The 24,896-nt window shown below is 45.9% G+C and overlaps 1 protein-coding gene across 1 annotated transcript in view; it reads right to left on the reverse strand.

The window, feature by feature from the left end:
* Positions 1-24,896, reverse strand: part of TTF2 (transcription termination factor 2) — a 42,282-nt gene that overhangs the window by 3,298 nt on the left and 14,088 nt on the right. The window contains exons 4-22 of the mRNA XM_046027361.1: positions 24,579-24,645; positions 22,755-23,717; positions 22,345-22,459; positions 21,819-22,001; positions 20,336-20,460; positions 18,846-18,927; positions 16,806-16,922; positions 15,722-15,872; positions 13,405-13,513; positions 10,824-11,008; positions 9,955-10,108; positions 9,584-9,675; positions 8,686-8,768; positions 8,150-8,286; positions 7,196-7,366; positions 4,580-4,638; positions 3,592-3,742; positions 2,806-2,888; positions 1,026-1,100 (exon numbers count right to left, since the gene is read on the reverse strand). Of these exons, the coding sequence (XP_045883317.1) occupies positions 1,026-1,100; positions 2,806-2,888; positions 3,592-3,742; positions 4,580-4,638; positions 7,196-7,366; positions 8,150-8,286; positions 8,686-8,768; positions 9,584-9,675; positions 9,955-10,108; positions 10,824-11,008; positions 13,405-13,513; positions 15,722-15,872; positions 16,806-16,922; positions 18,846-18,927; positions 20,336-20,460; positions 21,819-22,001; positions 22,345-22,459; positions 22,755-23,717; positions 24,579-24,645 (3,102 nt within the window). The remainder of the gene's footprint in view (positions 1-1,025; positions 1,101-2,805; positions 2,889-3,591; positions 3,743-4,579; positions 4,639-7,195; positions 7,367-8,149; positions 8,287-8,685; positions 8,769-9,583; positions 9,676-9,954; positions 10,109-10,823; positions 11,009-13,404; positions 13,514-15,721; positions 15,873-16,805; positions 16,923-18,845; positions 18,928-20,335; positions 20,461-21,818; positions 22,002-22,344; positions 22,460-22,754; positions 23,718-24,578; positions 24,646-24,896) is intronic.

Consider the following 24,896-nt stretch of genomic DNA (forward strand, 5'->3'; position numbering starts at 1 on the left):
AAGTACAGGGAAACCAGCATGATCACTGTGGAATTCACGGATGATCTGTAACAAGAGAGGTTTCAGTGGAGCAACAGCGGTGAGAGGCTGAGGAATGAATCTGAGAGGTAAGCAAGACAAGACAGTCAGCGATTTCTAATTCTTCAGAAAACCCGGCCCTGAAAAGGAAGGAGAAAAAGGGGTCTGTTGCTAAAATGGATTGTAGCATTAACACTGGTTGTGGTTCTTAAGGGAAAAAGTCCTGAAGAGAGGGACATTTTATAAAAATCGCTGGCTTGTGCTCTTTGAAAATGTCAGTGTCATAAGACACAAAGAAAGACTGACGTATGGTCCCAAATTAAAGGAGACAAAAGAGTCATGACAACTTAACACTACGCAGCCTCTAGGATTTTTCCTTTGCTGTGAGGGACCTCACTGGGACAAGTGTCAAAACAGAATAGTCCACAGCTCAGATAACAGCACTCTATCAGTGTTAATGTTCTGATTTTGAGCCTTTTACTGTGGTTATGTAAGAGAATGTTCTAATTTAAAAACGCACCCTGCAGTATTTAAGGGTAAAGGAGCACCACGGCTGCAACGCACTCTCAAGTGGTCCAGAAAGAAGTCTACACGCACACAGACATGTGCTACAGCACACGAGCAGTTTCTGCTATTTTTACAAACAAGATTTTGGGGGATATTATTCTTTTAAGAACTCTTACATCCTTTTCTGCATGTCCAAAGTTATGTCAACATAAAAGTTAAAAGCAAAAAACTAATAAACAAAGGGTGGGGAGGAGGGCACTTTCCCTAACCCTAATATACAAGCCTTTTCTTCTCTTACAGGGACCAACCAACCCCAAGGTCACCCCCAAATTGCTTGTGTTCCCTTCTGGACTGTGAATACCAAGGGCGTCGTGCCTCAGGAGCATCACTAGTCAAATGATCGCCAAATATTTTACATTCTGTTAAAACAGGACCCAAGAAAGACTGGCACAAAGGGAAAGCCTGTGAAGGAGCCTAAGCCCCAGCAGGTCTTCACTTACTTGTGCACAACAACATCTTTCTGCTGCCCGACGCGGTAAATTCGGTCACAGGCCTGGTCTTCAAGTGATGGATTCCTGTGAAAAGAGAGGCAAGGCTCAAAGGTGCTGCCACCCTGGACTAGGTGGTCAAGGCCCCTGGGCAGAGGCGGCCTGCAGCTATTTCTGGATGGTTCTGCACCTACAAATGGGGCTCACAGTTTTAAAGGGTCAGAAAAAAACCAAATAAACAAAAAGCCCGCAGTGAAAAATACGGGACAGAGACCCATGGGGACTTTGAGGTCTAAAATAGTTAACATCTGGCCTAAAATATTTACAGAAAGCTTGCAAATCCCTGTCCTTGGCTACGCTGGCCCCAGAACGGTTAGTGTCAGATACCTTCTTGCCCTCAAATGAGAAACTCAGGTCATTTTGCCAACAGAAACTCAGCACCACCATCAGCTGACTTTAAGTAACTTTAAGTAACACAGGTGAACCGATGCTCCAATTCGGTCACTAACCAGTTGGATGAACTTGGGCAAGTCACCTCACCTCAATCCTCTGTACCTGAGATTGCCACTTGGAAACACGATGGCTGCCTAACGAGAGGGAACAGCTTTCTCTTTCTTTTTTTCTGTAAAGATTTTATTTACTTGAGAGAGTGAGTGAGAGAGAGAGCACAAGCTGGCGGGAGGGGTAAACGGAGAAGCACTCTCCCAGGACTGAGCAGGGAGTCGATGTGGGGCTCGATCCCAAGACCCTGAGATCATGGCCTGAGCCAAAGGCAGATGCTTAACCGACTAAGCCACTCAGGTACCCCGGAACACCTTTTTGATATTCTGGGATTCAACTAAAGAGACATAATTTCTTCCTTCTTTGCAGATGCTATCAACACCAAACTAGTTTCTCATCTTATCTCTTTAAAACCTTGGACAACATTTCTCCATTTCAGAAAAGAGCATTTCTTTATTTTTTGAAGATTTTAAGTAATCTCCATACCCAACAGGGGGGCTCGAACTCACAACCCTGAGATCAAGACTTGCACACTCGACTGAGCCAGCCAGGCGCCCCCAGAAATCAGCATTTAACTCCCACTCTGCTCTCCTCCCTCAAACGTATCAGGGAGTCCTAAGACCTAAAAACATTCTCCCAGAAGATGGTACTGGGTTGGCCTAAGTGTGCCAATCTGGGCCACCTGGAAAACCAGACGAATATGCAGCGATCTCTGCTTGGCATAACTGGAAATCCCCAAACTGAGACTAATTAGGACATTTTTCTCCTACCAACACACACACTCATTTATCTTATTTCCAGAAAATTTGCGGTTACGCTCCCAATGTTGATACTACTCGCGCAGCCAAGGGCCTTGTGTTAAGCATATTCCTAACATGACTAGAAAATTCCTTCTCCTTTTCCTTTTGGAGTAAAGCTTCTCCTTCTTTTCCAGAGCTGAGATTCCTTGGATGTCCACAAATGGCATGAAATATGGTATTCTGAAGAGGTAAAACTGAGTGATGTGGCTCTTAGCCAGGAGAAAAAGACTTCTTCCCAGTTTCCATGGAAACAGATGTAAGATTAACAGTAAGGTGAATGCTATTTTAAGCAGTCATTTGAAGCCTGGCTTGCTCAGGAATTCGGGGCCATCAAGAGCCCCACACCCTGTACAGACCAGGACCTGTGCACAGGTGTGCAGCCGAGGCAATGGCCCAATACAAAAAGAGCAGCCTCTCCAGAAGAAGTCAGCAACCCCCCTGCCCCCGCCCAGCTATGCTAAGACAAGGCAAGATAAATCCAGAGTCATTACCAGTGCATGTCCAGAAGAAAAAGGTGGTTTCCTCCAGTCAGGTTTAGACCCACACCTCCAGCCGAGAGAGATATTAGCATAACCTTCAAAAGAAAGCATGGCATTCCCTTTACACAGATCTGATCTCCTAATACACCTCTCCCTCTGTCTCTGATTCAAACCTAAGATCAATACAGATAAGTACCACGTTCCTATCAAATTTCCCTCTGCTGTCAAAAAAAACTCTTTGAGATGCACTCCCCTCCCCTTGAAGAAAACTGTTCACTTCTGATGTTTTTGTGACTCAACCTCAAAACATGAATTGTACGCCTGCCAAAATACACAAATGCTGCAATTTAGAGCACGGGGGGTGCCTGGCTCAAGGCACTTTCATGGAACTTTCCATTAATCAGATTCTGTCCACTCCCACAGTCTCTGCACCCTCCACCCTCCTGCCGCTGCTGCTCTTCCTGCCTCCCCAGGCCACCAGTGCTTTCCATGTTCCCTGTCCCTCCAGATCTCCCCACACTTCCTCGTATCCAACTCCCACCTACCCTTCAAGGCTGGCCTCGTCCACAGAGATCGCTTAAGTCAACGAGGTCTGCTCTTCCTCTGCTTTTAGCCCTGGTATTTTATTTTCTTTCAAGTACCTGTATACTTCGATACGTACCCCAGTAAATGTCTAATAAATTAAAAGTACAGGGAAGGATCAAGGCCACAAATGTGTTTACACGGCAGTTCTCGCCATGTAACTGAGAACAAGGTGCTCTCTGTGACAGGTGATGGAGCTCTGTGACCAGCTCATACCTGGGGGCCCCTGGAGCTGTTAAAGGCCTCCACCAAGTCCATCCTCTGTTTGGGGCTGACAGAACCATCAATGGTGGCATAAGTCAGGCCGTGCCTCTGAAGGTGCCTCGCTACGACCTGCAGCATGCTGGTCCACTGGGAGACCACGACGCTGGAAGGAAGAAGAACACAACATCATCAGCACGCTGCCCCCCGCCAAAGAGATGAAACAAATTCATCAGCAGGGTCTCAACACCCCAGTTACTCTTAACATTCAGTCATCAAATGTGGATCCAGAAAGGTCTTCTGTCCCCTGCGGGGCAAAGGCACATGCTTAGGTCACATCTAAAGGTGAGGATGCTTCCAGTTGTTTCCAGATCCAGGTTGTCATTTGTCTCATGCTAGATGAGATCAGTATACAGTGGTGGTCGGCCTAAAATAAGGGCTGCAGCTTCCTATCATCTAAGATCTGTGGTCCTGCAGGGAAGGGATGCACAGGCCGCCCTCCTTTGCCAGCGCCTGTAAGCTGCTGGCATGTCTCTACCCTCACACCTTGTGCTATGTTTCAATTAGGGTTGTAAGTTTTAAAAATCAAAATATCCCACATATACAAATGCAGATCCATAACACACATGTGAGGGTAACAACGAATGGATCCATGCGCCCCACTCGAGAACCTTCCCAGCACCTCGGGGCTCCCTGTCTGACCACACACCTCACACTGCCTTTTGCACCTGTCACTCCCCTGCTTTTCTTTGGGGGCTTCACTACTTTTAAACACTTCTCCAGATGCTTAGCTCACTCTGATCCTCTAAGGACTTCCTTCTCAATCAGTGCCACAAATAATTTAACTAGGAATCATAGAGAATGTGTGCTGTAACCTCAGTGCTTTCTGCTGAGGAGGATTCAAGGTCCTGGATTTATAAAAAGCTGAGATTCAGAACTATCAGCAGTATCAGAGTTTCTGGACTCATCACAAACAATACTTGGGTAATAAAATAACATTTACCTCTTCTGGGACCCTGAATTTCCTCGGATTGCCTCCAATTCCACCAACAGAGATGTAATCTGGGAAATGTTAATCAGTATATGTTAAGTTGTAGCAAATTCGCTTTTCTCCAGCATCCCTCACCTGAACTTCTGAACGGCCTGCCTCTGGTCTGACCCCACTCTAGGTCACTCTCTTCTCTGCAGCCCAAGGGCTGTTTCTAAAATGCCAGTCTGTTACTTTCCTCCCCTCCCACAGGGCCTTCCCACCGAGGACAGAACCCAAGCTCCTGATAATGACCTACCAGCTCCGTGCTGCTCTGGCCTCAGCTTAGCCCCTCCTCAAATGATGCTCCTGTTATACCAGAGTTCCTCCTCTGCTAAGCCATGTTTTGTCTCATCTTTGTCCACTCTCTTCCCTCTGCCTGGAACACCCTTCCATGTCAGATCAACATCACTTCTGAGGGGCCCTCACTAATCCCAAAGTAGGGTTAGATGCCTACTGCCTCCGGGCTACTTGGGCTCCTTTTGTTTCTAGCACTGTCTTTTCCACACTACCCACTGTGTCTTAATCATCTCTTGCCATCATGACCTGAGGTGCTGCAAGGAAGCAGAGCAACAGAGGACTGGTTCATTTTGGTTCGTTCCCCTAGTGGCCAGCACGGAGCCAGAGCAGAGAAAGTACTCTCCTAACATTTGCAGGAAGAGAAAATCCAAGAGCTTTACCAAGTTTAGGGCCCACTCCAAAGGCTGTTAAAGAAGAGACCCACCCACCAGTCTGAGCGACACTTGCTAAGGCTTCCCCCAAAAGCTTTCCAGGTATTTATCAAACCCCCTCAGGGCACATCTGAGTCCACAAGGGAGCAGTCGGTAAGAACCATGCACATGAGCATGAGTTGGAAAAGCAGCTGGATTCATCCCCCCCAACTGCTAATGCAAAGGACCTTTTGAAAGCCTCTAGGGTCCCTGGGATGGTGAAGGAGGAAGAAAATAACCAGGAATCGGGAGATGAAGAGAGCTCTTCTGTTGTACTCCTTTGGGGCTCCTGGTGAAGAGCGCGAACGCCTCATCACGGAAACAAGGGGCCACCCCAGACGAACTCTGAGGCGCCCTCAGTGCTTATGCCTTGTACTGCCCTTGTTTGGGTGCTCACATCTTGAGGCCCCTACTACCCACGGGGCTGCCTTCCGATCTCAACAAATGTGCTGGACAGGAAGTAAGGACAGCACTGGACCATTCTGAATTCATAGGGAGAAAGAAAGCAGGTACATAAGGTGCCCGGCACCTTGGCGACTTGAGGTTGTGGTAAGTGCTTGGACTGCCTCATGAAAAAGCCAGTGATAGGTATTTTGAGAAAACTTTAGTGGGAAAGCCGAACTCACGGTTCATGAGCAAGGGTCCAATTCCAGGAACATTCTGCATGAGGTTAGGTGTGTGCTGCCAAAACTCCCTTCCCTGAGTAAAACAACCTTAAATGGTTTGAACCGCTATTAAGGGGCTCACTTTAAAACATCCTGTGAATAAATACTACCCGAGTATTAGATGAGGCACACAAATTATGAAGACTCGAAGTTTTAACCCAGTAGCTACTCTGAAGGTGCTACGACAGGAAGTTTGTCCACATATGGTGTCCTTCCTGTGTTTCTCTCAGTTACTAGTGGTAAAGACCTCAGTAGATATTGTGAAAGTTTAATTAAAAGTAATTCTTAAGTAACACCATTCCCCTGGCAGTGACCTCATTTCTAGTTACATTAAAAAAAATAATAATAATAAACCACTTGGGGCACCTGGGTGGCTCAGTGGGTTAAAGCCTCTGCCTTCGGCTCAGGTCATGATCTCAGGGTCCTGGGATCGAGCCCCAAATCAGGCTATCTGCTCGGTGGGAAGCCTGCTTCCCCCTCTGTCTCTCTGCCTGCTTGTGATCTCTGTCAAATAAATAAATAAAATCTTAAAAAAAAAAAAAAAAAAGCCTTTGAAGAGAAGCTGAGGCTGGGAATGGCAGCTTCAGACAGCAGCCGAGAGAGGGCCTCGCCCCATTCTCAGGGTACGCAGACTAATGGCGTATACTCCAAACCAGGCAATAGAAAGGCAGCCCTCAGGTTACAGCACACCTCAGCCTCCCTCTACTACAATGCTTCAGCCTCAAAAAGCTTTAATAAAAATAGAACAAAATGACTAATGAAGATAGAAGGCAATTTAGGAAATAATACTCACAGGTGGATGCCTTTCAACAAGTCTAAGCAATTGGTGCTCAGATGTATTACACAGTCTCTGGGGTCAAGCCTTTGTTGTTTTCCTTTAAAGCTTTCCTGCAACAAACTGCTCACTCACTGAGGCCCTGTCACTGGTGTAAACCTGATAGGCAACCTTCCCAGTGATCCATGACAGAAAATGTGCCTTGCTGCGGGGCTGGCCCAAATCACTCTCTGAGAGCCCACTAGGTAATAAGACTTGTTATATTTGTGAAATAAAATAAGAACTTAAGACTGGAGGGGCAACTGGACCAGCTCACATCTAATAGTTCTAGCCTCGCCATTCAATGGCTGTATATGCTTGGACAGACGTGTCGCTCTCACAAACGGAAAAAATGTGTGAGAAAATCCAAGTTTTTCTCTCAGAACAGAGGTGACAAAAGTACCTTGCTGCTCGCTCTTGTGTTCTCAAAAAGCTCTGCCTTGAACTGTTCACCGTTAAGGGAAATGATGGGAGACGCCTCCGTGTCACAGAGTTCAGACAGTGTCATGGCACTGAGCTGCTCTTCCAGAGAAAGGGCGAGGTCCTCGCTTTTCAGTTCTGCCGGGTCCAGGGCCTGAGAATACAGGAAGGGGACAGGGTGGGGGGTGGAGGTGGACAGTTGAGAAAGCAAGCCATGTTATTTGCCAACAAAGTGAGGACTGTTTAACATTTCATACAGCAAAATGTCTCGTAATTCATCATTGGTATTTCCTCAGACAAAGCCTGATTAAAATGTAATCTTGCAAGTTTTTCACAAGATGAAAGATAAATCAAATGATGGAACTTCTTCGAGATTTGCCAGACAGATTACATGATCATTCTGTTTTCCCAGCTAAAGCAGTAGAGTTAATTAAGCTATTGATAATCAAAACACATTACCACAGCTCCTCTGAAATAGTAACAGACTCATCTTAATTATGGATGTGCCTCTAGCCAATGTTAAGGCAACTTTTCCAACTGTATAAACACTTGAGTTTTCATGACTAGCCTTAAAAGCCCCCATGCTGCCTGAAGGCAGAAAAAACTAGTAGCTAAACTGGCTTTATGACATCCTAAAATACCAAAGTATCCATGAATGGTTTAGTAAAATGACATTTTCCATTCTAAAATTAAGTTTATTTACAAAAACAAAACCAATACAAGCTATTCTCAACACTATGGGAATAATCTCAAGATCAATAAAAACTAATATAAAGTAAAATAAAGAAGCATCCTCTTCTCTGCCCCACCAGAAAAACAGAAACACCCCAAAATGCCATTCCCCTTGATCCGGGAGGCTGGACCCCAGTTACAGAGGCCTGAAACGGACCTCTCTGGCAGCCGCTGGGGAGGGGAGCACACGAAGGGCTCTTCTTACCGACTTCAGCAGAGACAGGTGACAGCAACACTGGCGAAGTCTCAGCAACTGGGTCAACAGTACGTGGGGGGTGCTGCATCTCGGCAAGCTTGCCGCCACCCGGGGCCCAGGCCCGGCGGATGCAAACTCCTGGGCCACTTCCACGAAGGGACACAAAGAACATGGAAAAGGACAGGGTTTACAACGGAAATACGGGGAAGAATCACAAACTGAAGGAGGCTGTTTTGAACTTCTCTGATCTGCGATTCAGTAACATAGCTGTAACTGACCTCTCTACCAAGGAAGCCACACGAAATACTGGTTTTCTTTATGGACCTAGGTGCATTGTAAACACGTGGATTTCAAGAGTAACTTTTAAAAAGTTAGATGAGCAGGTCTGGCGATGGCAGATCGGCTCATTTAGCTTTGGTCTGAGTTCCTAGCTAAGGTCAAGTCTCTGATACCAGGCATTCATAACATCCCACAGCCATGAATTTTAACAGATCTAAATCCACATCTCGTTACTTGTGTGTACTTATGAGTGTCCCACCACTTACCTTTACCGAATGGATTATCAGGACTTCTTCCAGACTGGCTGCCCCCACCTTCCTGCCCTTTTAGATAGGATCGCAGAGCTGACCTGCCTCAGATCGAAAGAGAAAATGCACATGGAATGTTTGCTAAGACCAAAGAGGTTTACTAGTGGTCACTGCTTAACCGTGCTTGCAGCAGGATTTTGACTAAGACTTGTTAAATAAAGTCAGGCTCGTGGCAAGCACTGGCCAAAGGTAATGAAAATTAATTATTTTAAAAGTCAAATCATTTTTTAAAATAAGTGTCAATAAACACATTAATATTATAAATATTATGCCTGATGATAGCTATTAATTTATAACATATTATAATGTTAATATTTATTAGTATCGGTTTATATTTATCCATAAATACAATAATATTACATCAGGTACACAAGGAGAAAAAAAAACTCACATTGGAAATGAAAGGTACCAAGCAGGAAGGAGTAAATCTGGAATTTCAGGAAGGACAAGAGGTTTAGAGAAAGTACAAAGAGCACATGACAAGGATTACAGAGCAGTTTGTTGTTTTAAGTTCCAATGAGATGCTGAGTAACAGGTTGAAGGTCAAAGAGATGTTCTTTCCCAACATAGCCCCACAGAACCAGACACACCTGGTATAGAGCGACCACACTGCTTGGCAAGGAAGCCGATGAAGAACAGGTTCAGTGTGTATACAAGACAGAGGTAAGCCAGGGAACAGGTGAAGGGAGAGAAAGGGAGATTTAAAAACCAAAACAAACAGAAAAGGGAAGGTAGACATCCAAGTCATCAACAACATTATAAATGCAGTCTGAAGAAACTGGACCCTTAATTCACTCCCAAGGAAGGACAGGAATCACACAACAATAAATGTGAGGTACTTCCTCATTGCACACACCTTGATCTTGCCAAAAGGACACTGTAAACATTCTCTTCATCTTCAGAAAGCTTTAAATGGTGCACTTGAAATTTACGCTGGGGCAGCATCACCTGGAGGAGAAGAATTCAGCTACACAAGTCCGACAAATGACCTGGGCATTACAGAGTATGTTCCCCATGGCGGACCCTGGAAACCTAGTCAAGCCCTGGGCAGCTCTCCCACCTGCCCTAAAAACAGGATGACTATGACACATGAGCACTTAGGCCCCCTCACAGGGAGATGGGACACTCAGAGGCTCCGGAGCAAAGCAGATGGCTATTCAAGCCAAGGCAAAGACAGGTCAGCCTCCTTCCCTGGCCTTCCCCAGGGACAGGGACAAACGAGATTACCAAGGGCTGGCCGGTGGAGTCCAGCTGGTCTTTTGTTCTCCTCAGCAAAAGGCTCTTGGTTAAAATACTTAACCGTTCTCCTCCTTTCTTTGAACCATTGTCAACCTGGCTCTTCCACAGTCGGAAATCATCGAATGGAGAACAACGGAGAAATCTTTTTTTGTTAAGGAATAAGATGGACAGTAGGAAAAAAGAATTAGAGAATGGTTTAAGGAGTAAATAAGGGTCCAAGGAAACACACAAGATGAGAAACAAATCCAATTTTCTGTTATATCTGTCATCCAATCATTTTTTAATAGTGAATTTCATACTAAAACTCTGCAAGACACATCAAAAGAATCTAAGTTGATAACAAAACCACATTATAAAATGTGAATTTTCCCATTAACGATATCTGTATCATCACAACAGGACTTACAACCAATAGCTGGAATTTATTCCTAAAGCTTCAAAGGCCAGCAAAGAAATTCCATATCCTCTTAATAATAAAAGCAAGGGCTTTAAAATCAGCATTCTTTTCTGTTCTCTTCAAATAAATAGCAGGCCTGACCCTAGGCCATACGCTTTAAAACAGAAAAAGCCCAAAACATTCACTGGACTGAAGAAAGAAGGCTTCTATTTCCTTTTAATCCATCCTATATTTTTCCATATATAGGGCCTAGATAGAATCCTAGTCCTGTATCTGCCAGGCCATCAGCCGATTATCTTCTCATAATATGAATTCATTTGCCCTTTAAAGGTCGAAAAGCTTGCCATTCCCTACGTGAGATAATCTGGCATGTTCTGGAGCTTTGTTGTGAGATATGCAATAACAATGAAGGGTTAACTAAATGGTTCGCATTTACATAATCCCGAGGAGTTTTACTCACTTCAGCAGTGAATACATGTCCAACAAGGTGTTCTGAATGGGTGTTCCAGTGACAGCCCAACGGGCCCGGGCCTGGAGCCTGCACACAGCCATGGAAGTCTGAACTCGCGGATTCTTCACACAGTGAGCTTCATCTAGTATGATTCGAGCCCAGACTATTCGAAGCAAAGGTGTTTTTGCACTATCCTGGAAGAAACCCAAGTGATATCATCAACAGTATGGAAAAATGTACATGTCTTCAAGAAGAGGAGGGGAAACAATGAACGAGTAGTGAGGGTTCACTCTCACCGTCCAGTTTGAGGGCTCAGATTGGGTATACTGAAATGAGAATTAAACTGAAGAAACCAAAAGTGGAGACTCTCAGTGGGTAGAAACAAACAAGTTGACTGGGGGGCCCCAATCCTTGAGTTTAAGATGCTTGAGAGTAGGGCACCTGGGTGGCACAGTCAGTTAAGCCTTCAACCCTTGGTTTCGGCTCAGGTTGTGATCTCAGGGTTTTGAGATAGAGCCCCACATCAGGAGTCTGCTTGAAATTCTCTCTCTCCCTCTGCCCCTTGTGCTCGCTCTCTTTCTCCCTCTCTCTTTCAAATAAATATATCTTTAATTTAAAAAAAGATGCTTGGGGCGCCTGGGTGGCTCAGTGGGTTAAAGCCTCTGCCTTTGCCTCAGGTCATGATCTTAGGGTTGTGGGATCGAGCCCCACATCGGGCTCTCTGCTCCCTGCTGAGCAGAGAGCCTGCTTCCTCCTCTCTCTCTCTGCCTGCCTCTCTGCCTACTTGTGATCTCTGTCAAATAAATAAATAAAATCTTTAAAAAAAAAAAAAGATGCTTAAGAGTAAAAATCTTTTAACTTGAGTTTTCAAGTTAAAACTCCAAAGTGAGCAACAGCTGTGGGTCAGGACTGCACTAGGTGTCGAGACTGGAAATTCGCCCATTTCAATCAAATATTTACGAAACTGACCAAAAAAGTCACTGCAAAAAAATTCACTGCCAAGTCTATTTTTATAATGTAGGGTACGAAGTCAGCCATAAAGAACAGTTCCTAGCCTTAAGAAGCTCACAATGGAGCGGGAAGAAAAACAAGGAGAAAGATTTATCACAGGCGATGTTTATGTATGAAGTCCCACTGGACAACCCAGTAGATCCTGGAGGCCTCTCGTCAGTGTGGGTCACTGCTGTATCCCTAACACCTGAAACAGCAGCTGGCACATACCGGATACTCAGTACCCGCTGAATGTGTGGAGGGCGAGGACATAAATAAGCTCAAGGTGCTAATAGAGGTATTTAAACAAAGGATTAAAGGATTCTTGAAGCAGGTGAAAAAAACAAACCAAATTAACCTGGAAAAGGCAGGGAGGCAAAGCCTTCCATTCAGAGAGAAGGAAAAGGCACAGAAGCCATGACAGAGCAGGGCAGACACACATCCCCGGGTACTGAGCATGCGCTGCAGCAGGGAGGGCTGGGCCGCAGGAGATGAGGGACGCCCAAGCAGGGCAAGGTCATCAAGCCTCATACATCACATACAGGAACTAGGGTCTTATCCTGAAAGCCGTGAGGAACCACTAAAGGATGGGAATAGTTCATTATCAACAAGAAGTCAGAGCTGCTGTTCTAGAGAAGCATTCCAGAGATTTCCGCAAATATGGAGATCAGACAAAAAATAAGAACGTGCAAAGATTTGTTCTGGGAACAGTGCTGTCTGTATTTTCAGGAGAAAAACGTCTCACAGAAACTACACAAAAAAGCCTCCACGCTGAGTAACTGAGAGGGCCCTGGGCGCCCTCACGAACAATCAGACAATCAGGGTTTTTGCCTGGTTATCATTTAGCCTCAGGCCCCTTTGTGGCCTCACTGTTTGCAACCTCTTTCCCTGGGAGACAGAAGAGAGGCAGGCAATTACCACTTAATACAAAAATACTCGTCCTAAAATACTAGTCTTTGAGGGGCCTGGGTGGCTCAGTGGGTTAAGCCTCTGCCTTCCGCAGGTCATGATCCCAGGGTCCTGGATTGAGCCCCACATGGGGCTCTCTGCTCAGCAGGAAGCCTGCTTCCCCCGCCCCCCTGCTCTCTGCCTACTTGTGATCTGTCAAATAAATAAATAAAATCTTTAAAAAAATAAAATACTAGTCTTCACAGTAAATATAAAAAATATCCTACAAGTACACCAAGGAAGACTCTAAGATAAATAGTGTAACGGGTGGGGCTCCCACAGTCAAGTGATGTCTAGAATAAAAGGAAAGGAAGAGAGGAAAGAACTTTCCCCTTCTATAGATGGAATGTTTAGGCCATTCCTGACCTCACGGGAAGGTACCTTTGCTGTGTGTGATGCTGTGGATAGACTCTGGTTAAATTATGAGGTACGGGGGTGCCTGGGTGGCTCAATCGGTTAAACATCTGCCTTCGGCTCGGGTTGTGATCTCGGGGTCCTGGGATCGAGCCCCACGTTGGGCTTCTTGCTCAGCGGGGAGCCTGTTTCTCCCTCTCTCTCTGCTCCCTCTGCTTGTGTTTGCTCTCTCGCAAGTGAATAAATAAAATCTTAAAAAAAAAAAAAAAAAATTATGAGGTGTGGCTTCCAGACTCACCTTCCCCACACTGGGGTTTGCACTGAGGGTCACTCCCTCTTCTTTCTGTGTAGGAATCTCCTTGGCCAGAAGGTTATAGGTAGTGATCACGATGTCATAAGTACAGAGGCTGCACAGATAGGACACAAAGCAAATGGTAAACAATCCCTCCATGACTGACAGGAGAGGTGGAGAGGATCCCTTTATGAAAATGCCCACACTGGAGGCACACTGGCAGAATTCATTAATTCATGTCCTTAATCCACATATACATGGTTCACGAGACGTAAATTTTACTCATTGCCTTATGTTCACCTCAGATCATTTTTATAGTCTGCTTACTATAGCTAAATGGTCTCCCTATTCCCACCGCATGAGTCAGAAAGAAAAATCTCTAGCTGGAGTCATACAAAGCTAGTTAGGATTTGGCAACGAAAGGAGTAGGGTAGGGTTAGGAATTAACATTTAGTAATGCTTTGAGCTAGATCGATGCTGAAGTCCCAGGGAAGTAAGAAGCCCTCAAAGCACTGTTCATCTAGATCTGATCTTTTGCCTTATCATCCTATAACGGATTTCTAAAAACCCATTAATCCAGCCTTGACATTTGGGTAAAAAAATACATGCTGTAAGCTTTGAGTTTACCTTGCCTATGCACTCTACATGTAAAGATTCTTATCAAAAGGCACAATCTTTTTTCCAATGAAACTTAATACTGTGCATCTGGGATAATGTCCATAAATACTTTGATAAAAATGATCTGCCTAATTCAGAGGGAGCACTGTTTACACGGTGACTTAGCATAACATAGAGAAGAAGAATTAAGAATGACTCCAATCAGTCAACTAGTACATTCTGAATACCAAATCACATATGACTAAAGTGCAAATCAAGTAAGGTACAATTTATCTTTAACAACTATCTACAAGAGCGGCATCTGGGTGGCTCAGTTGGTTACGCGTCTGCCTTGGGCTCAGGTCATGATCCCAGGGTCCTGGGATTGAGTTCTGCATCGAGCTCCCTCCTCAGCAGGGAGTCGGCTTCCCCCTCTCCTTCTGTCACTCCACCCTGCTCATTCTCTCTCTCTCTCTCTCTGAAATAAATAAGTAAAATCACTTAAAAAAAAACTATCTAGAACAAAGGCCAGCCACTGACAGTACTCTGCTGGAGAAGGGACACAGGCCTGTCACAGACGCCCTGACACCTTCCGTCTGCTAGAGTGACCCTCACTCGTGAGAGTGGGTGTAAGACCTAAGGCCCCCGCTTTTGCAACTCACCTCTAAAAGACTACCGCTCTATTCTTTAGGAGATAAAATAATCCGATAGGACAGGCTGGGGAGATTATTTAGAAGCAGAAACTCCGTTCTTGATTAGATCAATAAGTATTCAACCCAGACCATCATATTACAATTAAGAACAAAAAACAGGGGCGCCTGGGTGGCTCAGTTGGTTGAGTGACTGCCTTCAGCTCAGGTCATGATCCTGGAGTCCCGGGATCGAGTCCCGCATCGGACTCCCAGCTCACGGGGAGTCTGCTTCTCTCTCTGACCTTCTCCTCACTCATGCTCTCTCTCACTATCTCTCTTTCAAATAAATAAATAAAATATTAAAAAAAAAAAAGAACAAAAAACTCCTTTAGTGGTTCTTGGCTGGCTCAGTTGGTGAAACATGTGACTCTCGGTCTTGGGGTTGATGTTCTTGGGGTTGAAGTTCAAGCCCTACCTTGGGTGTACAGATTACTTAAAAATAAAACCTTAAAAAACAAAAAAATCCTTTAAAGCCAAAAGGCAAAGACTAGGATTAAAATTACCATCTGGGGAAACATTTTCCTTCCTCCTTCCTGATCCTCCTCCTTGAGGAGTTCAGTTGGGCCGAATCCTAAACTCTTCAATCTAAAACTTCTTAAATGATTCCTATGTGAAAAACACAGCCAGTCTACACCGACTAATCATTAATATTCTAGCAAGATGCTCTGTCAGACTGGGCTGGTTGCACTCACACGAACGGAAAGAATATGAATTTGGAATCAGAAATTCCACAAGAATGCAGTAACTGTGGCAGACCCCTGTTCCAGGGCTCCGTGGCCTGCAGCTCAGCAGCTCGGGCTACCTCATAGGGCCACTCTTGCTGAGGATGGTGACAAGAACAAAAGAACACCATTCTCTTCAAAGATGCATCTCTTAGCACAGCTGGCGGATGCTGGGTGGTGACAGTGCCTTCGGTCTTCACAAGAACCATGAGTCCTGACTACCTGAGAGCTTGGGGAGAACAGGAAGGCCAATAGGGCTGCTCAAGCCAAAAGGCTGAGGGCTCGTGCCCACGGCCATGTTTCTGCACTTACACTTTTGCACGTTGATCCCGATTGGGCCCGTGATAGAGACAGACTCTTAGTGTGTTGTTGCTCACACGTTTCATCACCTCGTTTTTCCAGTGATGGATCAGGGAGGCAGGACAGATGATCAGCGTTCCATGGGAAGTGAACTCACAGGAGTCTTGAGGGGAAAAAAAAATCAACACCTCATTGCTCTCATTAAATAGACTTAAACTCCTTCAAGGTACCTCCTCTTCCTCTTGACTTTTATTCCTTTGATCAGTATTTTTAACAGACTGCTGCTCTTATTTCCACATAAGGCACAGAATAGAATGGGAAATGACTCAAACCACTTCTTTATTTTCCCTCGTATAAATGTTAGACAGAGAGAGTAGCTAGAGGGAGAGGAAAGGGTGTAGTCTGTGGCCTCGGTCTAAAAAACCCAATGTGCTTTCACGGTGGTCAAGAGGTAGAAGTGGGATCTTTTCCTACCTTGTCCTGAGCTGATAGGTTACAGGGGGTATTATTACTTTTTTCTGGAAAGCATAACTTAATTACATCCATGCTATAACACAAGTACAAAACCCCTAAGACAGGGCATGTGTGAAGTGGGGTTGCTGACATGTTACAGACAGGACCTTGAAAGTACTCAGACAGTTATTTTATCTTAACAACCACGGCTATGGTGAGACAGAAATTGTCTAGAATTGGAAACTTACAGAATTTCAGAAAACTTGGAAACAGCTTCTGCTAAAATCAGAGGTTGTGACGGACCTTCCTTTAAAAAATTATGTATTAACTCATTTGACCCGGCCCTGTACCTGTGTCCTTAATGTTAACAAGAATCCTCATTGGAGCCATTCCAGAGGCTTGGCTTTCTCTATACACTTTTTTCGAATCACAGGTCAGGCTACGTTTATGGCAAAAGAGGAAATGATCACTGATAATGAGCAGATTCAGCCTCAGAAATGATGCCAGAGGACAGAGTCTAACACTGGTTTTCTGATCGATTAATGACACAGGACCAAAAGTATTCTTTCACAGCTAAAACACACCCACTCACCACTGGCTCAAACAATTTAGGAAATAAGAAGCTATGAAGGCATTTGTATACCATCTCTGGAAAGCCAAGTCAAGGCCGTGTTTTTGTCCTCTTTGTTCTTCTCTTGATTCTTCTGGGACAGGATGAGTGCAATCATCGTCAGGGTTTTCCCTAATCCCATATCGTCCGCTGGAAAAGCAAAACCGAAGTCAGAGAGTTTATCACTTAGAGCAAAGAATCGCATCCACTTCCACAGAAGAGACCACTGGTAGACCTGAGTCCTTGATGCGCAGTCGCTGCTGGTTCAGGCACTATTATTTCTGACCCTAACAAATCCTTGACCTTGGGAACCTGAGGAGGAACCCTCGCCCCTCCTCCTCATTATCAAGATCAAAGACATTTACCATGATCTTTGCAAAACTCAAAGTTTATTATTTAGACCTCACTCCTGTGTGCGTTGTACTGTTACTTGCCTAACATTCACTTACCTAGCATTCACTGGCTGGCTGTCTCAGTTTGCTGACACTGCCCCGTCTTTTTTCACTCCGCCAAATCAGAAAGATCCAGCAGATGGAGATAATTCAAAACAGTCCCCCATTCCCTTAACTTATTCATCAAAAAGGAGCATAAACTAACATTTTTCAGACACTGTCATTGTGCCCATCACTGAACCTCTCTCTCATTGAATTTGCTATTTATACCCTAAAAAATATTCTCACCCTCACTGTAACAGTTTAAATAATCATTCTGACATAAGCAGAATTAAAATGTCCCAGCAAGGGTTCTGGCTCACATTGTGGCTGCGAACTCCAATGCAAGCAGTATTCCGACAACTCCCAGAACTTCTTAGGGCAGCTCACTGTGCCTGCACTGCGTGCACAAACACTATGGTTTATGCCGAACACCTGCTTTCCTTCGGGAAGCCTGGCATTTCAGGACAGACCAGGCCCGAAGTTACCGGTGTGACCAGCTACCAGCAAACACCCAGGGGCCAAACTCCCATGCTTGACAACATCTTATGCATGTCATCACCCTGTGACTTCACTGGGAAAGGCCTCTGGAAGCTTCCACCTGATGTCCCCTGAACTTTGCCCCGTGGTTTTTCCCCTTTGCAGATTTCAAGTCACAGCACATCAAAATAATTTTTTTTTTTTATTTTGCAAGAAATCCTAGCCATGGGGCGCCTGGGTGGCTCAGTGGGTTAAAGCCTCTGCCTTCGGCTCAGGTCATGATCCCGGGGTCCTGGGATCGAGCCCCGCATCGGGCTCTCTGCTCAGTGGGAAGCCTGTTTCCTCCTCTCTCTCTCTTTCTCTCTGCCTGCCTCTCTGCCTACTTGTGATCTCTGTCAAATAAATAAATAAAATCTTTAAAAAAAAAAAAAAAAAAGAAAAGAAATCCTAGCCATGCGTATGACTATATGCTGTGCCTCCTCCTTGCAAATCGTTGACCCTGGAGGTGGTCCTGGGGAGCCTTGTCACAGCCACTTACTTCCTAGCCACTGTGGCCACCTGTCATGTTTTCTAGAAGCTGAGCACCTTGGAAATTTTTAGTCTGATGAGTCTCCAAAGCAGAGCATGGAAAACTTGCTTTTGAGGGTTCCCTGCACCTAAGTCCCTGGCAGTGTGCCTTGCCTCAGGAGAACACACATACTCCCACAAGAGCTCAATTTAGATGCAAGCACTTGAGAAAAGAGGCTCCTGTGAATCCCTTTCTGCAGGAAGAGGTGGAGACAGGAGTCTCTGACTTTGGGGTGGCAATGCTTTCCTTTAGAGTCTAACAGAGCAAAGCAGCCATGAGAGTTCCCACAAGACACTCACGTTTGTACTTGGCTTTGGCCATGCTCCTAGATATCTGGCCTCCAGCCTGCCTCTCCACACCTCCTAGAAACTCTCTGTGCCACCAGAGAATGAACTCCCCCTCTGCTTAATTAGCCATGTCAGCTTCTACCGCCTGCAGCACGACCTGCTTGATCCTCCAGCTGCATACTCTTGACCATGTTGCTTTACGATCCTGCACCTCAGTTTCTTCACCTGTAAAAGGGCGGCAGCATAGTGCCCACCCCAGAGTTGTCGAAAGGATCAAATGAAACCATACAATACACATGTTGCTCACCCAGAATTCCTCCGTGTGGCTTCTGACTTTCCCGCCATGACAACCAGGCCAATGCCTGCTTCTGGTGTGGTAGCAAAGGGACCTGACAAAGGAAGAACCCATAGCTGAGTATAAATTCCTCAGGAGGGGCTGGATCCCAACTCCACTGACTCCATGCTCTCCTCTCCTCTTTTCTGTAAGTGATCCTACCAATAATCTGGCTGTCATGGGCTGCCCACAGCACCTTGGAGGTCCCTGACCCCACCTCTCACCTCGGGTGGCCGTATGTCCTGGGCTTCCCAGGACAGACTTGCCCCTACTGGCCAGCATGCCTATCAAGAGCGTCCCCAACCCCCTCAAGAGAGAGTCTCACTCTGTCTGCTTTAATCAGCCAGGCAGTTTCTACTGCTTGCAATCAAGACCTCTGACCAGCCACTTTCCTTTCACTGATGAAGCCATTCTGATGGTTCTTCCTCATTCTCTTTCTTAAAATATGACTCTCCTGGGGCACCTGGGTGGCTCAGTGGGTTAAAGCCTCTGCCTTTGACTCAGGTCATGATTCCAGGATCTTGGGATCGAGCCCCACATCGGGCTCTCTGCTCAGCAAGGAGCCTGCCTCCCCGCTCTCTCTGCCTGCCTCTCTGCCTACTTGTGATCTCTGTCAAATAAATAAATAAAATCTTTAAAAAAAAAAAACTGACTCTCCTCTCTGCAGGCAAGGTCCCCCTCACACCATAAGTCATAAATTTCAATAGCCTTTTGGCAGACACCCCCTTCCAGTCTTTTCTTAACTCGAGTTCATCTTGCATTCCGTAACAAAAACCACCTTCAGGAAGCTACCTGGCTTGAGATTCTAGATGATTTCATCCCATCTCTGGAGCAAGTCTCTCTGAGCTGCCTCCCTGTGCCACGCCACACTGCCCGGGAGACCCCTGCTCGGGGACGTCACCCGCTCCCCACCTTCGCTTGCTGGTCCTGCTCCCGGCACCTTCTCTCTACCCAGAGTGTTTGGAAGGAACCCCTGCTTCCTTTGGGCTTGTACGTCTGTGAAGGCACAGGGCAGGCAGGCGACAAAGAATGCTTGACCTACGGGGACTTCTCCCTTATTCGGTATACCGTCCGTGGTCCAGTACAGTGCACACTTTGCCTGTGTTCCTGTGTCCTTTTCTAGCTGTTTCACGGATGTTGTAGATGCACTTCCCCCCCAACCAGTTAAGAGCAGCAAGTCCTTTGCATCTTTGTGGCACCTCTGAAGCTCAATAAATTGGTCTTCTATTGCTACTGACCTACGGAACCTTATGGCTTTAAGAAAAAAAAAAAAGTGGGTGTTGTCCTTTTTTCCTCAGTGCTAAACAGGAGGAGAAAACACTCCAAGGGAAGCCACGAAAGCATTACGTGTAAGAAAGATCCATCAGGAGGGTGTTCCACCAGGCAGCCCCCAGGGTCTCCCCATCCGTGGTGCAGGGACACTCTTGGAGGACATGCTGTGCCTCGAGTCTCCCCCAGCTCACCTTCAGCCCAGCTGGGTCCTCCGCCATGGCTGTCTCTCCTGGCCGCGACTCAAGTGACGCGTGCAGCTCATCGATGGCTTTACTGATGATTCTCCAAGTCGCATGAGGGCCATCCTGTGCAGGGCCTGCAGACAGACAGGTGGAAAGACAGATGGAAAGGTGTCACAAGTGCTGCAATCTCGCAACTCACGATTCACCAGGTAACCGATCTGCACAATCTACAAATTCTCACTCCGAGATTTTCCTTTCTCACAGGCTCCACGAACCCCATTTTCCATTGGTTTAACCACATGCTTCCAAAAATCAAGGGCAAAATAACAGAAAATTGATGAAAAGTATTTTCATTCATTTGGAGTATTTTTGGTGGGCTTTTTTTCCCCCTCCAGTTTTGAAGAGGTGGCAGAGGAAAAGGTAACGCCACTATTATTTTAGGAAGAAAAACTCCTTGGGGCTGGATGCAAAGAATGGAAGCCAGCAACGGGGAAGGCTGGGCTAGTGGAATCTGTGGACTTTTAGGTAGACAGAGGGACACCCACTGATGTGCACGTCACATGCTGACTGCGCCGTGCCAGGATTTTGAGAGAGAATGAGCGGGCACATGTAAGCATGCAAAGTAGGGGTTGGCCCACCCCCAGAGACAGAGACAAGCAGACTCCCTGCAGAGCATGGAGCCCAATGCAGGGTTCGATCTCATGAACCTGAGGTCACAACCTGAGCCAAAATCAAGAGTCGGACACTCAACCGACTGAGACCCCCAAGCGTCCCGAAACAAGCACATTTTCTGTTTTTTAGGCTGCCCTCAGTTGTATCCAGCTCCTATTTCTTACCCCCGTTAACTATCACTCTTCCACTTTCTCCCTTTCCTTCCCTTTTGTTTCCTTGCTTCCTTCCTTTTCCCCTTCTAGATCGCTAGGGCTCCTCAGCTGGGAGAAAACTAGCCTTAGCTTTTCCAGTCACTGCCAGCCAACCGGACCAGCGAGCTCGGGTACCGTCTCCTCATCAGCAAACCAACCCATCCTAAGACATATGACCTAGTTACTTCTAAGCCACAGTTTTCTGGAAAGTTCAGGACAGAAACTCATTTAAATAGGGTGCCACTGCTCTCGGTGGGTCTTTGGTCATCAGCTTGACTTCTGCTGCTTCTCCGCTCGGCCTTAATACATGGGGTGCATATGTGCCTGCTGGTGTGCCTACCTCGCTGTGGAGTAAGTCTGAGTTTTCATTCACAAATATTTATGAGAGGATTCCCACATGCCAGCCCCCGGGTTAACTGATTAAGGCTCGTGATCAAGGTCAGTGAACACAGCAGGCACAGAAATCTCAACATTGTGCAAGCTCAGCTAAGCATCACAATCTGTATCACGCAGGCAACTTACACCTCCAGAACAGCTTCTCCCTTCACACGGGCACAAAGACATCTCCTAGGCAGCATTAAACTTGTAGGAGTAGCCACTCACACTGGGCCCAGGCCCTTGGATCTTACCTACATAGCCACGACTGGATCCCCCAGCAGCTGCTGGGCAGGCAGCCTTCCATCCTTGAGAACCCGGAGGCTCGAGACCCTGACCCTGCAGGGGCTGGGGAGGCACCCAGGGAAGGGACTCATTGGTAGATTTGGTGACGTTTCTCTGTTGCGGCACTGGAGTGTTACTCTTCTCATTGGTGTCTGCTCAAAAAAAACCAAGGAAAGCACAGGCTATAATTCAGGAAAGCAAAGGAACTGTACGTGGGAGCAGAGGTCAAGAGGGGGTGGGCTCACTACCACTCCTATAAGCTGGGGAAGACCTCAAGGGCACAGCACTGGAAAGTTCTTAAACGATGGGAAAGAGTTGAGCCCACAGGAAATGAAGGAAGCTTTTATAAATCACAGGGGTCATTTTGAAAAGCTCAGAAGTAGATAATCAAATGAACAGGTAAATGGAGCAACAGATTCTTTACTGAAAGGGCTTGTCGAATGTCTCTTTTAAAGTTCCCACAGACCCCGAGTTCTGGGGCGTAACCCATTTTACCTGGCTCTGGGGAGAGGGCAAGAGCACCAAGGGCTTCCTCTAACTCCTGAATTTGCTTGAGCAACTTCTGACCCTTGTCTGGAAGAGCCTGGATGTTCACTGACTTCAGTGTGCTCTGAAAAACAGATCCTGTAAGATATCTTTCGTCTCAAGTTGTTAGAAAGGTAGGTTCAGAATAAAGCAATCTAAAATGTGAAAACTCCGCAATTAGAGTCCTTTGAGTATATGTGTGAAAACTTGGGGGTTTTTTTGTTTTTTTAAATCCACAAATATAAACCCAGGAAAAGATAGAACCTAACTATCCACCTACAAAACCTTTCTCACACTGACATAGTTGACTTGCCTGTAGTGCCCACCAACCACTGCTCAAACCTTAAACACAAAGCACATGGTGGGTCAGGAGTAATTACCTTCTTTTGCTTCAGTTGTGTTGTGAGGTACACACGATGTGCTGCTGGGTCTGAAGACTCCGCCCTCCTGGAAACACCTGAGGCAGATGTTTTTGTTTGCACACTCTGACCAGGGAATGGGAGGCTCTCCTCCTTCTGTGAGTCCGGAGTCGTCGAGTCAAAGAACAAGGGAGGTTTAGAGGAAGTGAAAACGGCATTATTCTCCTCATGGTCACCACAGCTGGAGGTCGCCTCTGGCCTCTGTCCTGGGGAGTGGACTGTGGCCAGTGGTGCACACCGTGCTGCTGGTCCGCCCGGAGCAGGTCCATCCCCAGGCTCTGACTGTCGGGTGGTCTGTGAGCATGAACCATGCCTTGCCTTTGTTTTTCTCAGCTCCTGGCTCTTGGGGTGCTCTTTGCTGACCGGTTCCCCTTTCTGGGGCTTGCTTACTGGGTTCTGACTGTGAATATTCCCAGGCAAAGGATTGGTTCCTTTTTCCCTCAGAGGCTCTGATGTTTTTTGGACATGATGACTCTCAACATGTGACTTCTCCCGAAGAGACCCACATGGTTTTCTCGGCTCCTCACCATGGCACTGCTTGGATTTAACCTCAGAAAGGTTTCTTGTGTGCGTCCCTTCCCTCTCCTTGGCTTCGTGCTGAAACTCTGTCTTCTCTCCTCGCTGCTGCTCTTGAGGTACAGGCTGCTTTTTCGTTCCCTCCACCGGGCCAGATGAGAGATCTTTCTTCATCCAGCAGTTGGATTCAGGCTTCCGTTCTTTCTTTTGATCCACGAGCCCATCTCCCTTTTCCTTTGGCTTATCGGCCACCTTTTCCTCACCTTCAGTGAACTGCTTCCAGAGAGATGGTGCTTGATTCTTGTCCAGCACCTTGAAAGGGTTTCTCTGCTGGGTGGAAAGACAATGAAGAGGCTCAGAGGCACGCTGAGACTTGTTGGTTACAGAATGTTCTCCGGAACAAGGCTCCTAAAAGACAAAAAAAAAAAAAAAACCCTTAATATTAAACATTAATGCGAGCATCGTATCTAGAATGCCTTTTTTTTTTTTTCCAGAGGAAATGGAAACAGTAGTCCAATATTTCTAAACATTCCTGGGACCATTTTTAGCTCTCAGAAGGACTATGTGCCTAACTCATGAAATATTAGTTCCTGAACAGTACTTTAGAAGCCTGGTTCCTTCTCTGTCCGTGACCACTGCTTTCCTGGGCCTCAAGGACAAGCATTGACCCAATCAAGTGCTTTTGCAGTTGCAATAGCCACAATGTTTACCTTTCACAAAAAATTATTCTCTAGAGATGAACTGATCCTCAAACGTATACAATGTCTTATGCTTGGAGTTTGGCTTTAGGGCAATTTCACTATAGGAAGCCAGAGTGACAAGTATGAGCTACATTTCGACCAACAAAAGTCTTGCCGCTTCCCTGGGTTGAGCCTCTCATGCTCTGGGCATCTGTCAGTCTCTCACGGTCTAGGAGCTTACGAATAACACCCTATTTATACCAACATCAAGGAGATTCCAGTCTATAACAAGATGCTGAAATCGGTCAAGTAAATCCAAATTTTTTCCTAAACAGAACAGTGACTCCATTTAAGACCTTGATTATTTACGTGAAACGGGAGGTAAATGATTAAATCTTCACTATAACGAAGAAGTCCTTTGAATTAGAAGACCCAATAGGGTCTACGTTGCTTAAAGAAAAGAACTATCTTTCAGAGACAAGTATGATGAAGACCGACCAGTTTATACTGGACTTCAAGGTCTTTCTTGGTGACACCACAGATTAACCAGTCTTGAGAGAGCAGGCTAGAAGACGGGAATAACTCCTACCTGCCACGGGATACTTCCGCACCATTGCTTCCCCGCCGCCTTACTTCTAACGCACTGGAAGAACAATCTAGTGAAATATAAAACACAAACAATCAAGGCTGTGGAAATCCATCACAATGATACAAACTGCTTTTTCATCCAAAAATATCTTGCAACTATTTGGTGCCAGTTTTCAAAGGTCACTTGAAACCAATTACTCCTATATTTACATTTAGAAATTCTCTACTGCACAGGGTATGTAGAAGGACTAAGAAATGGAAGAAAAGAAGTGTCATGGAAACCAAGATGTACACAGGTTTATCCTCTTTACTCTGCAAA

The sequence above is a fragment of the Meles meles genome, chromosome 1 (assembly GCF_922984935.1).
Source record: "Meles meles chromosome 1, mMelMel3.1 paternal haplotype, whole genome shotgun sequence".
NCBI lineage: Eukaryota > Metazoa > Chordata > Mammalia > Carnivora > Mustelidae > Meles > Meles meles.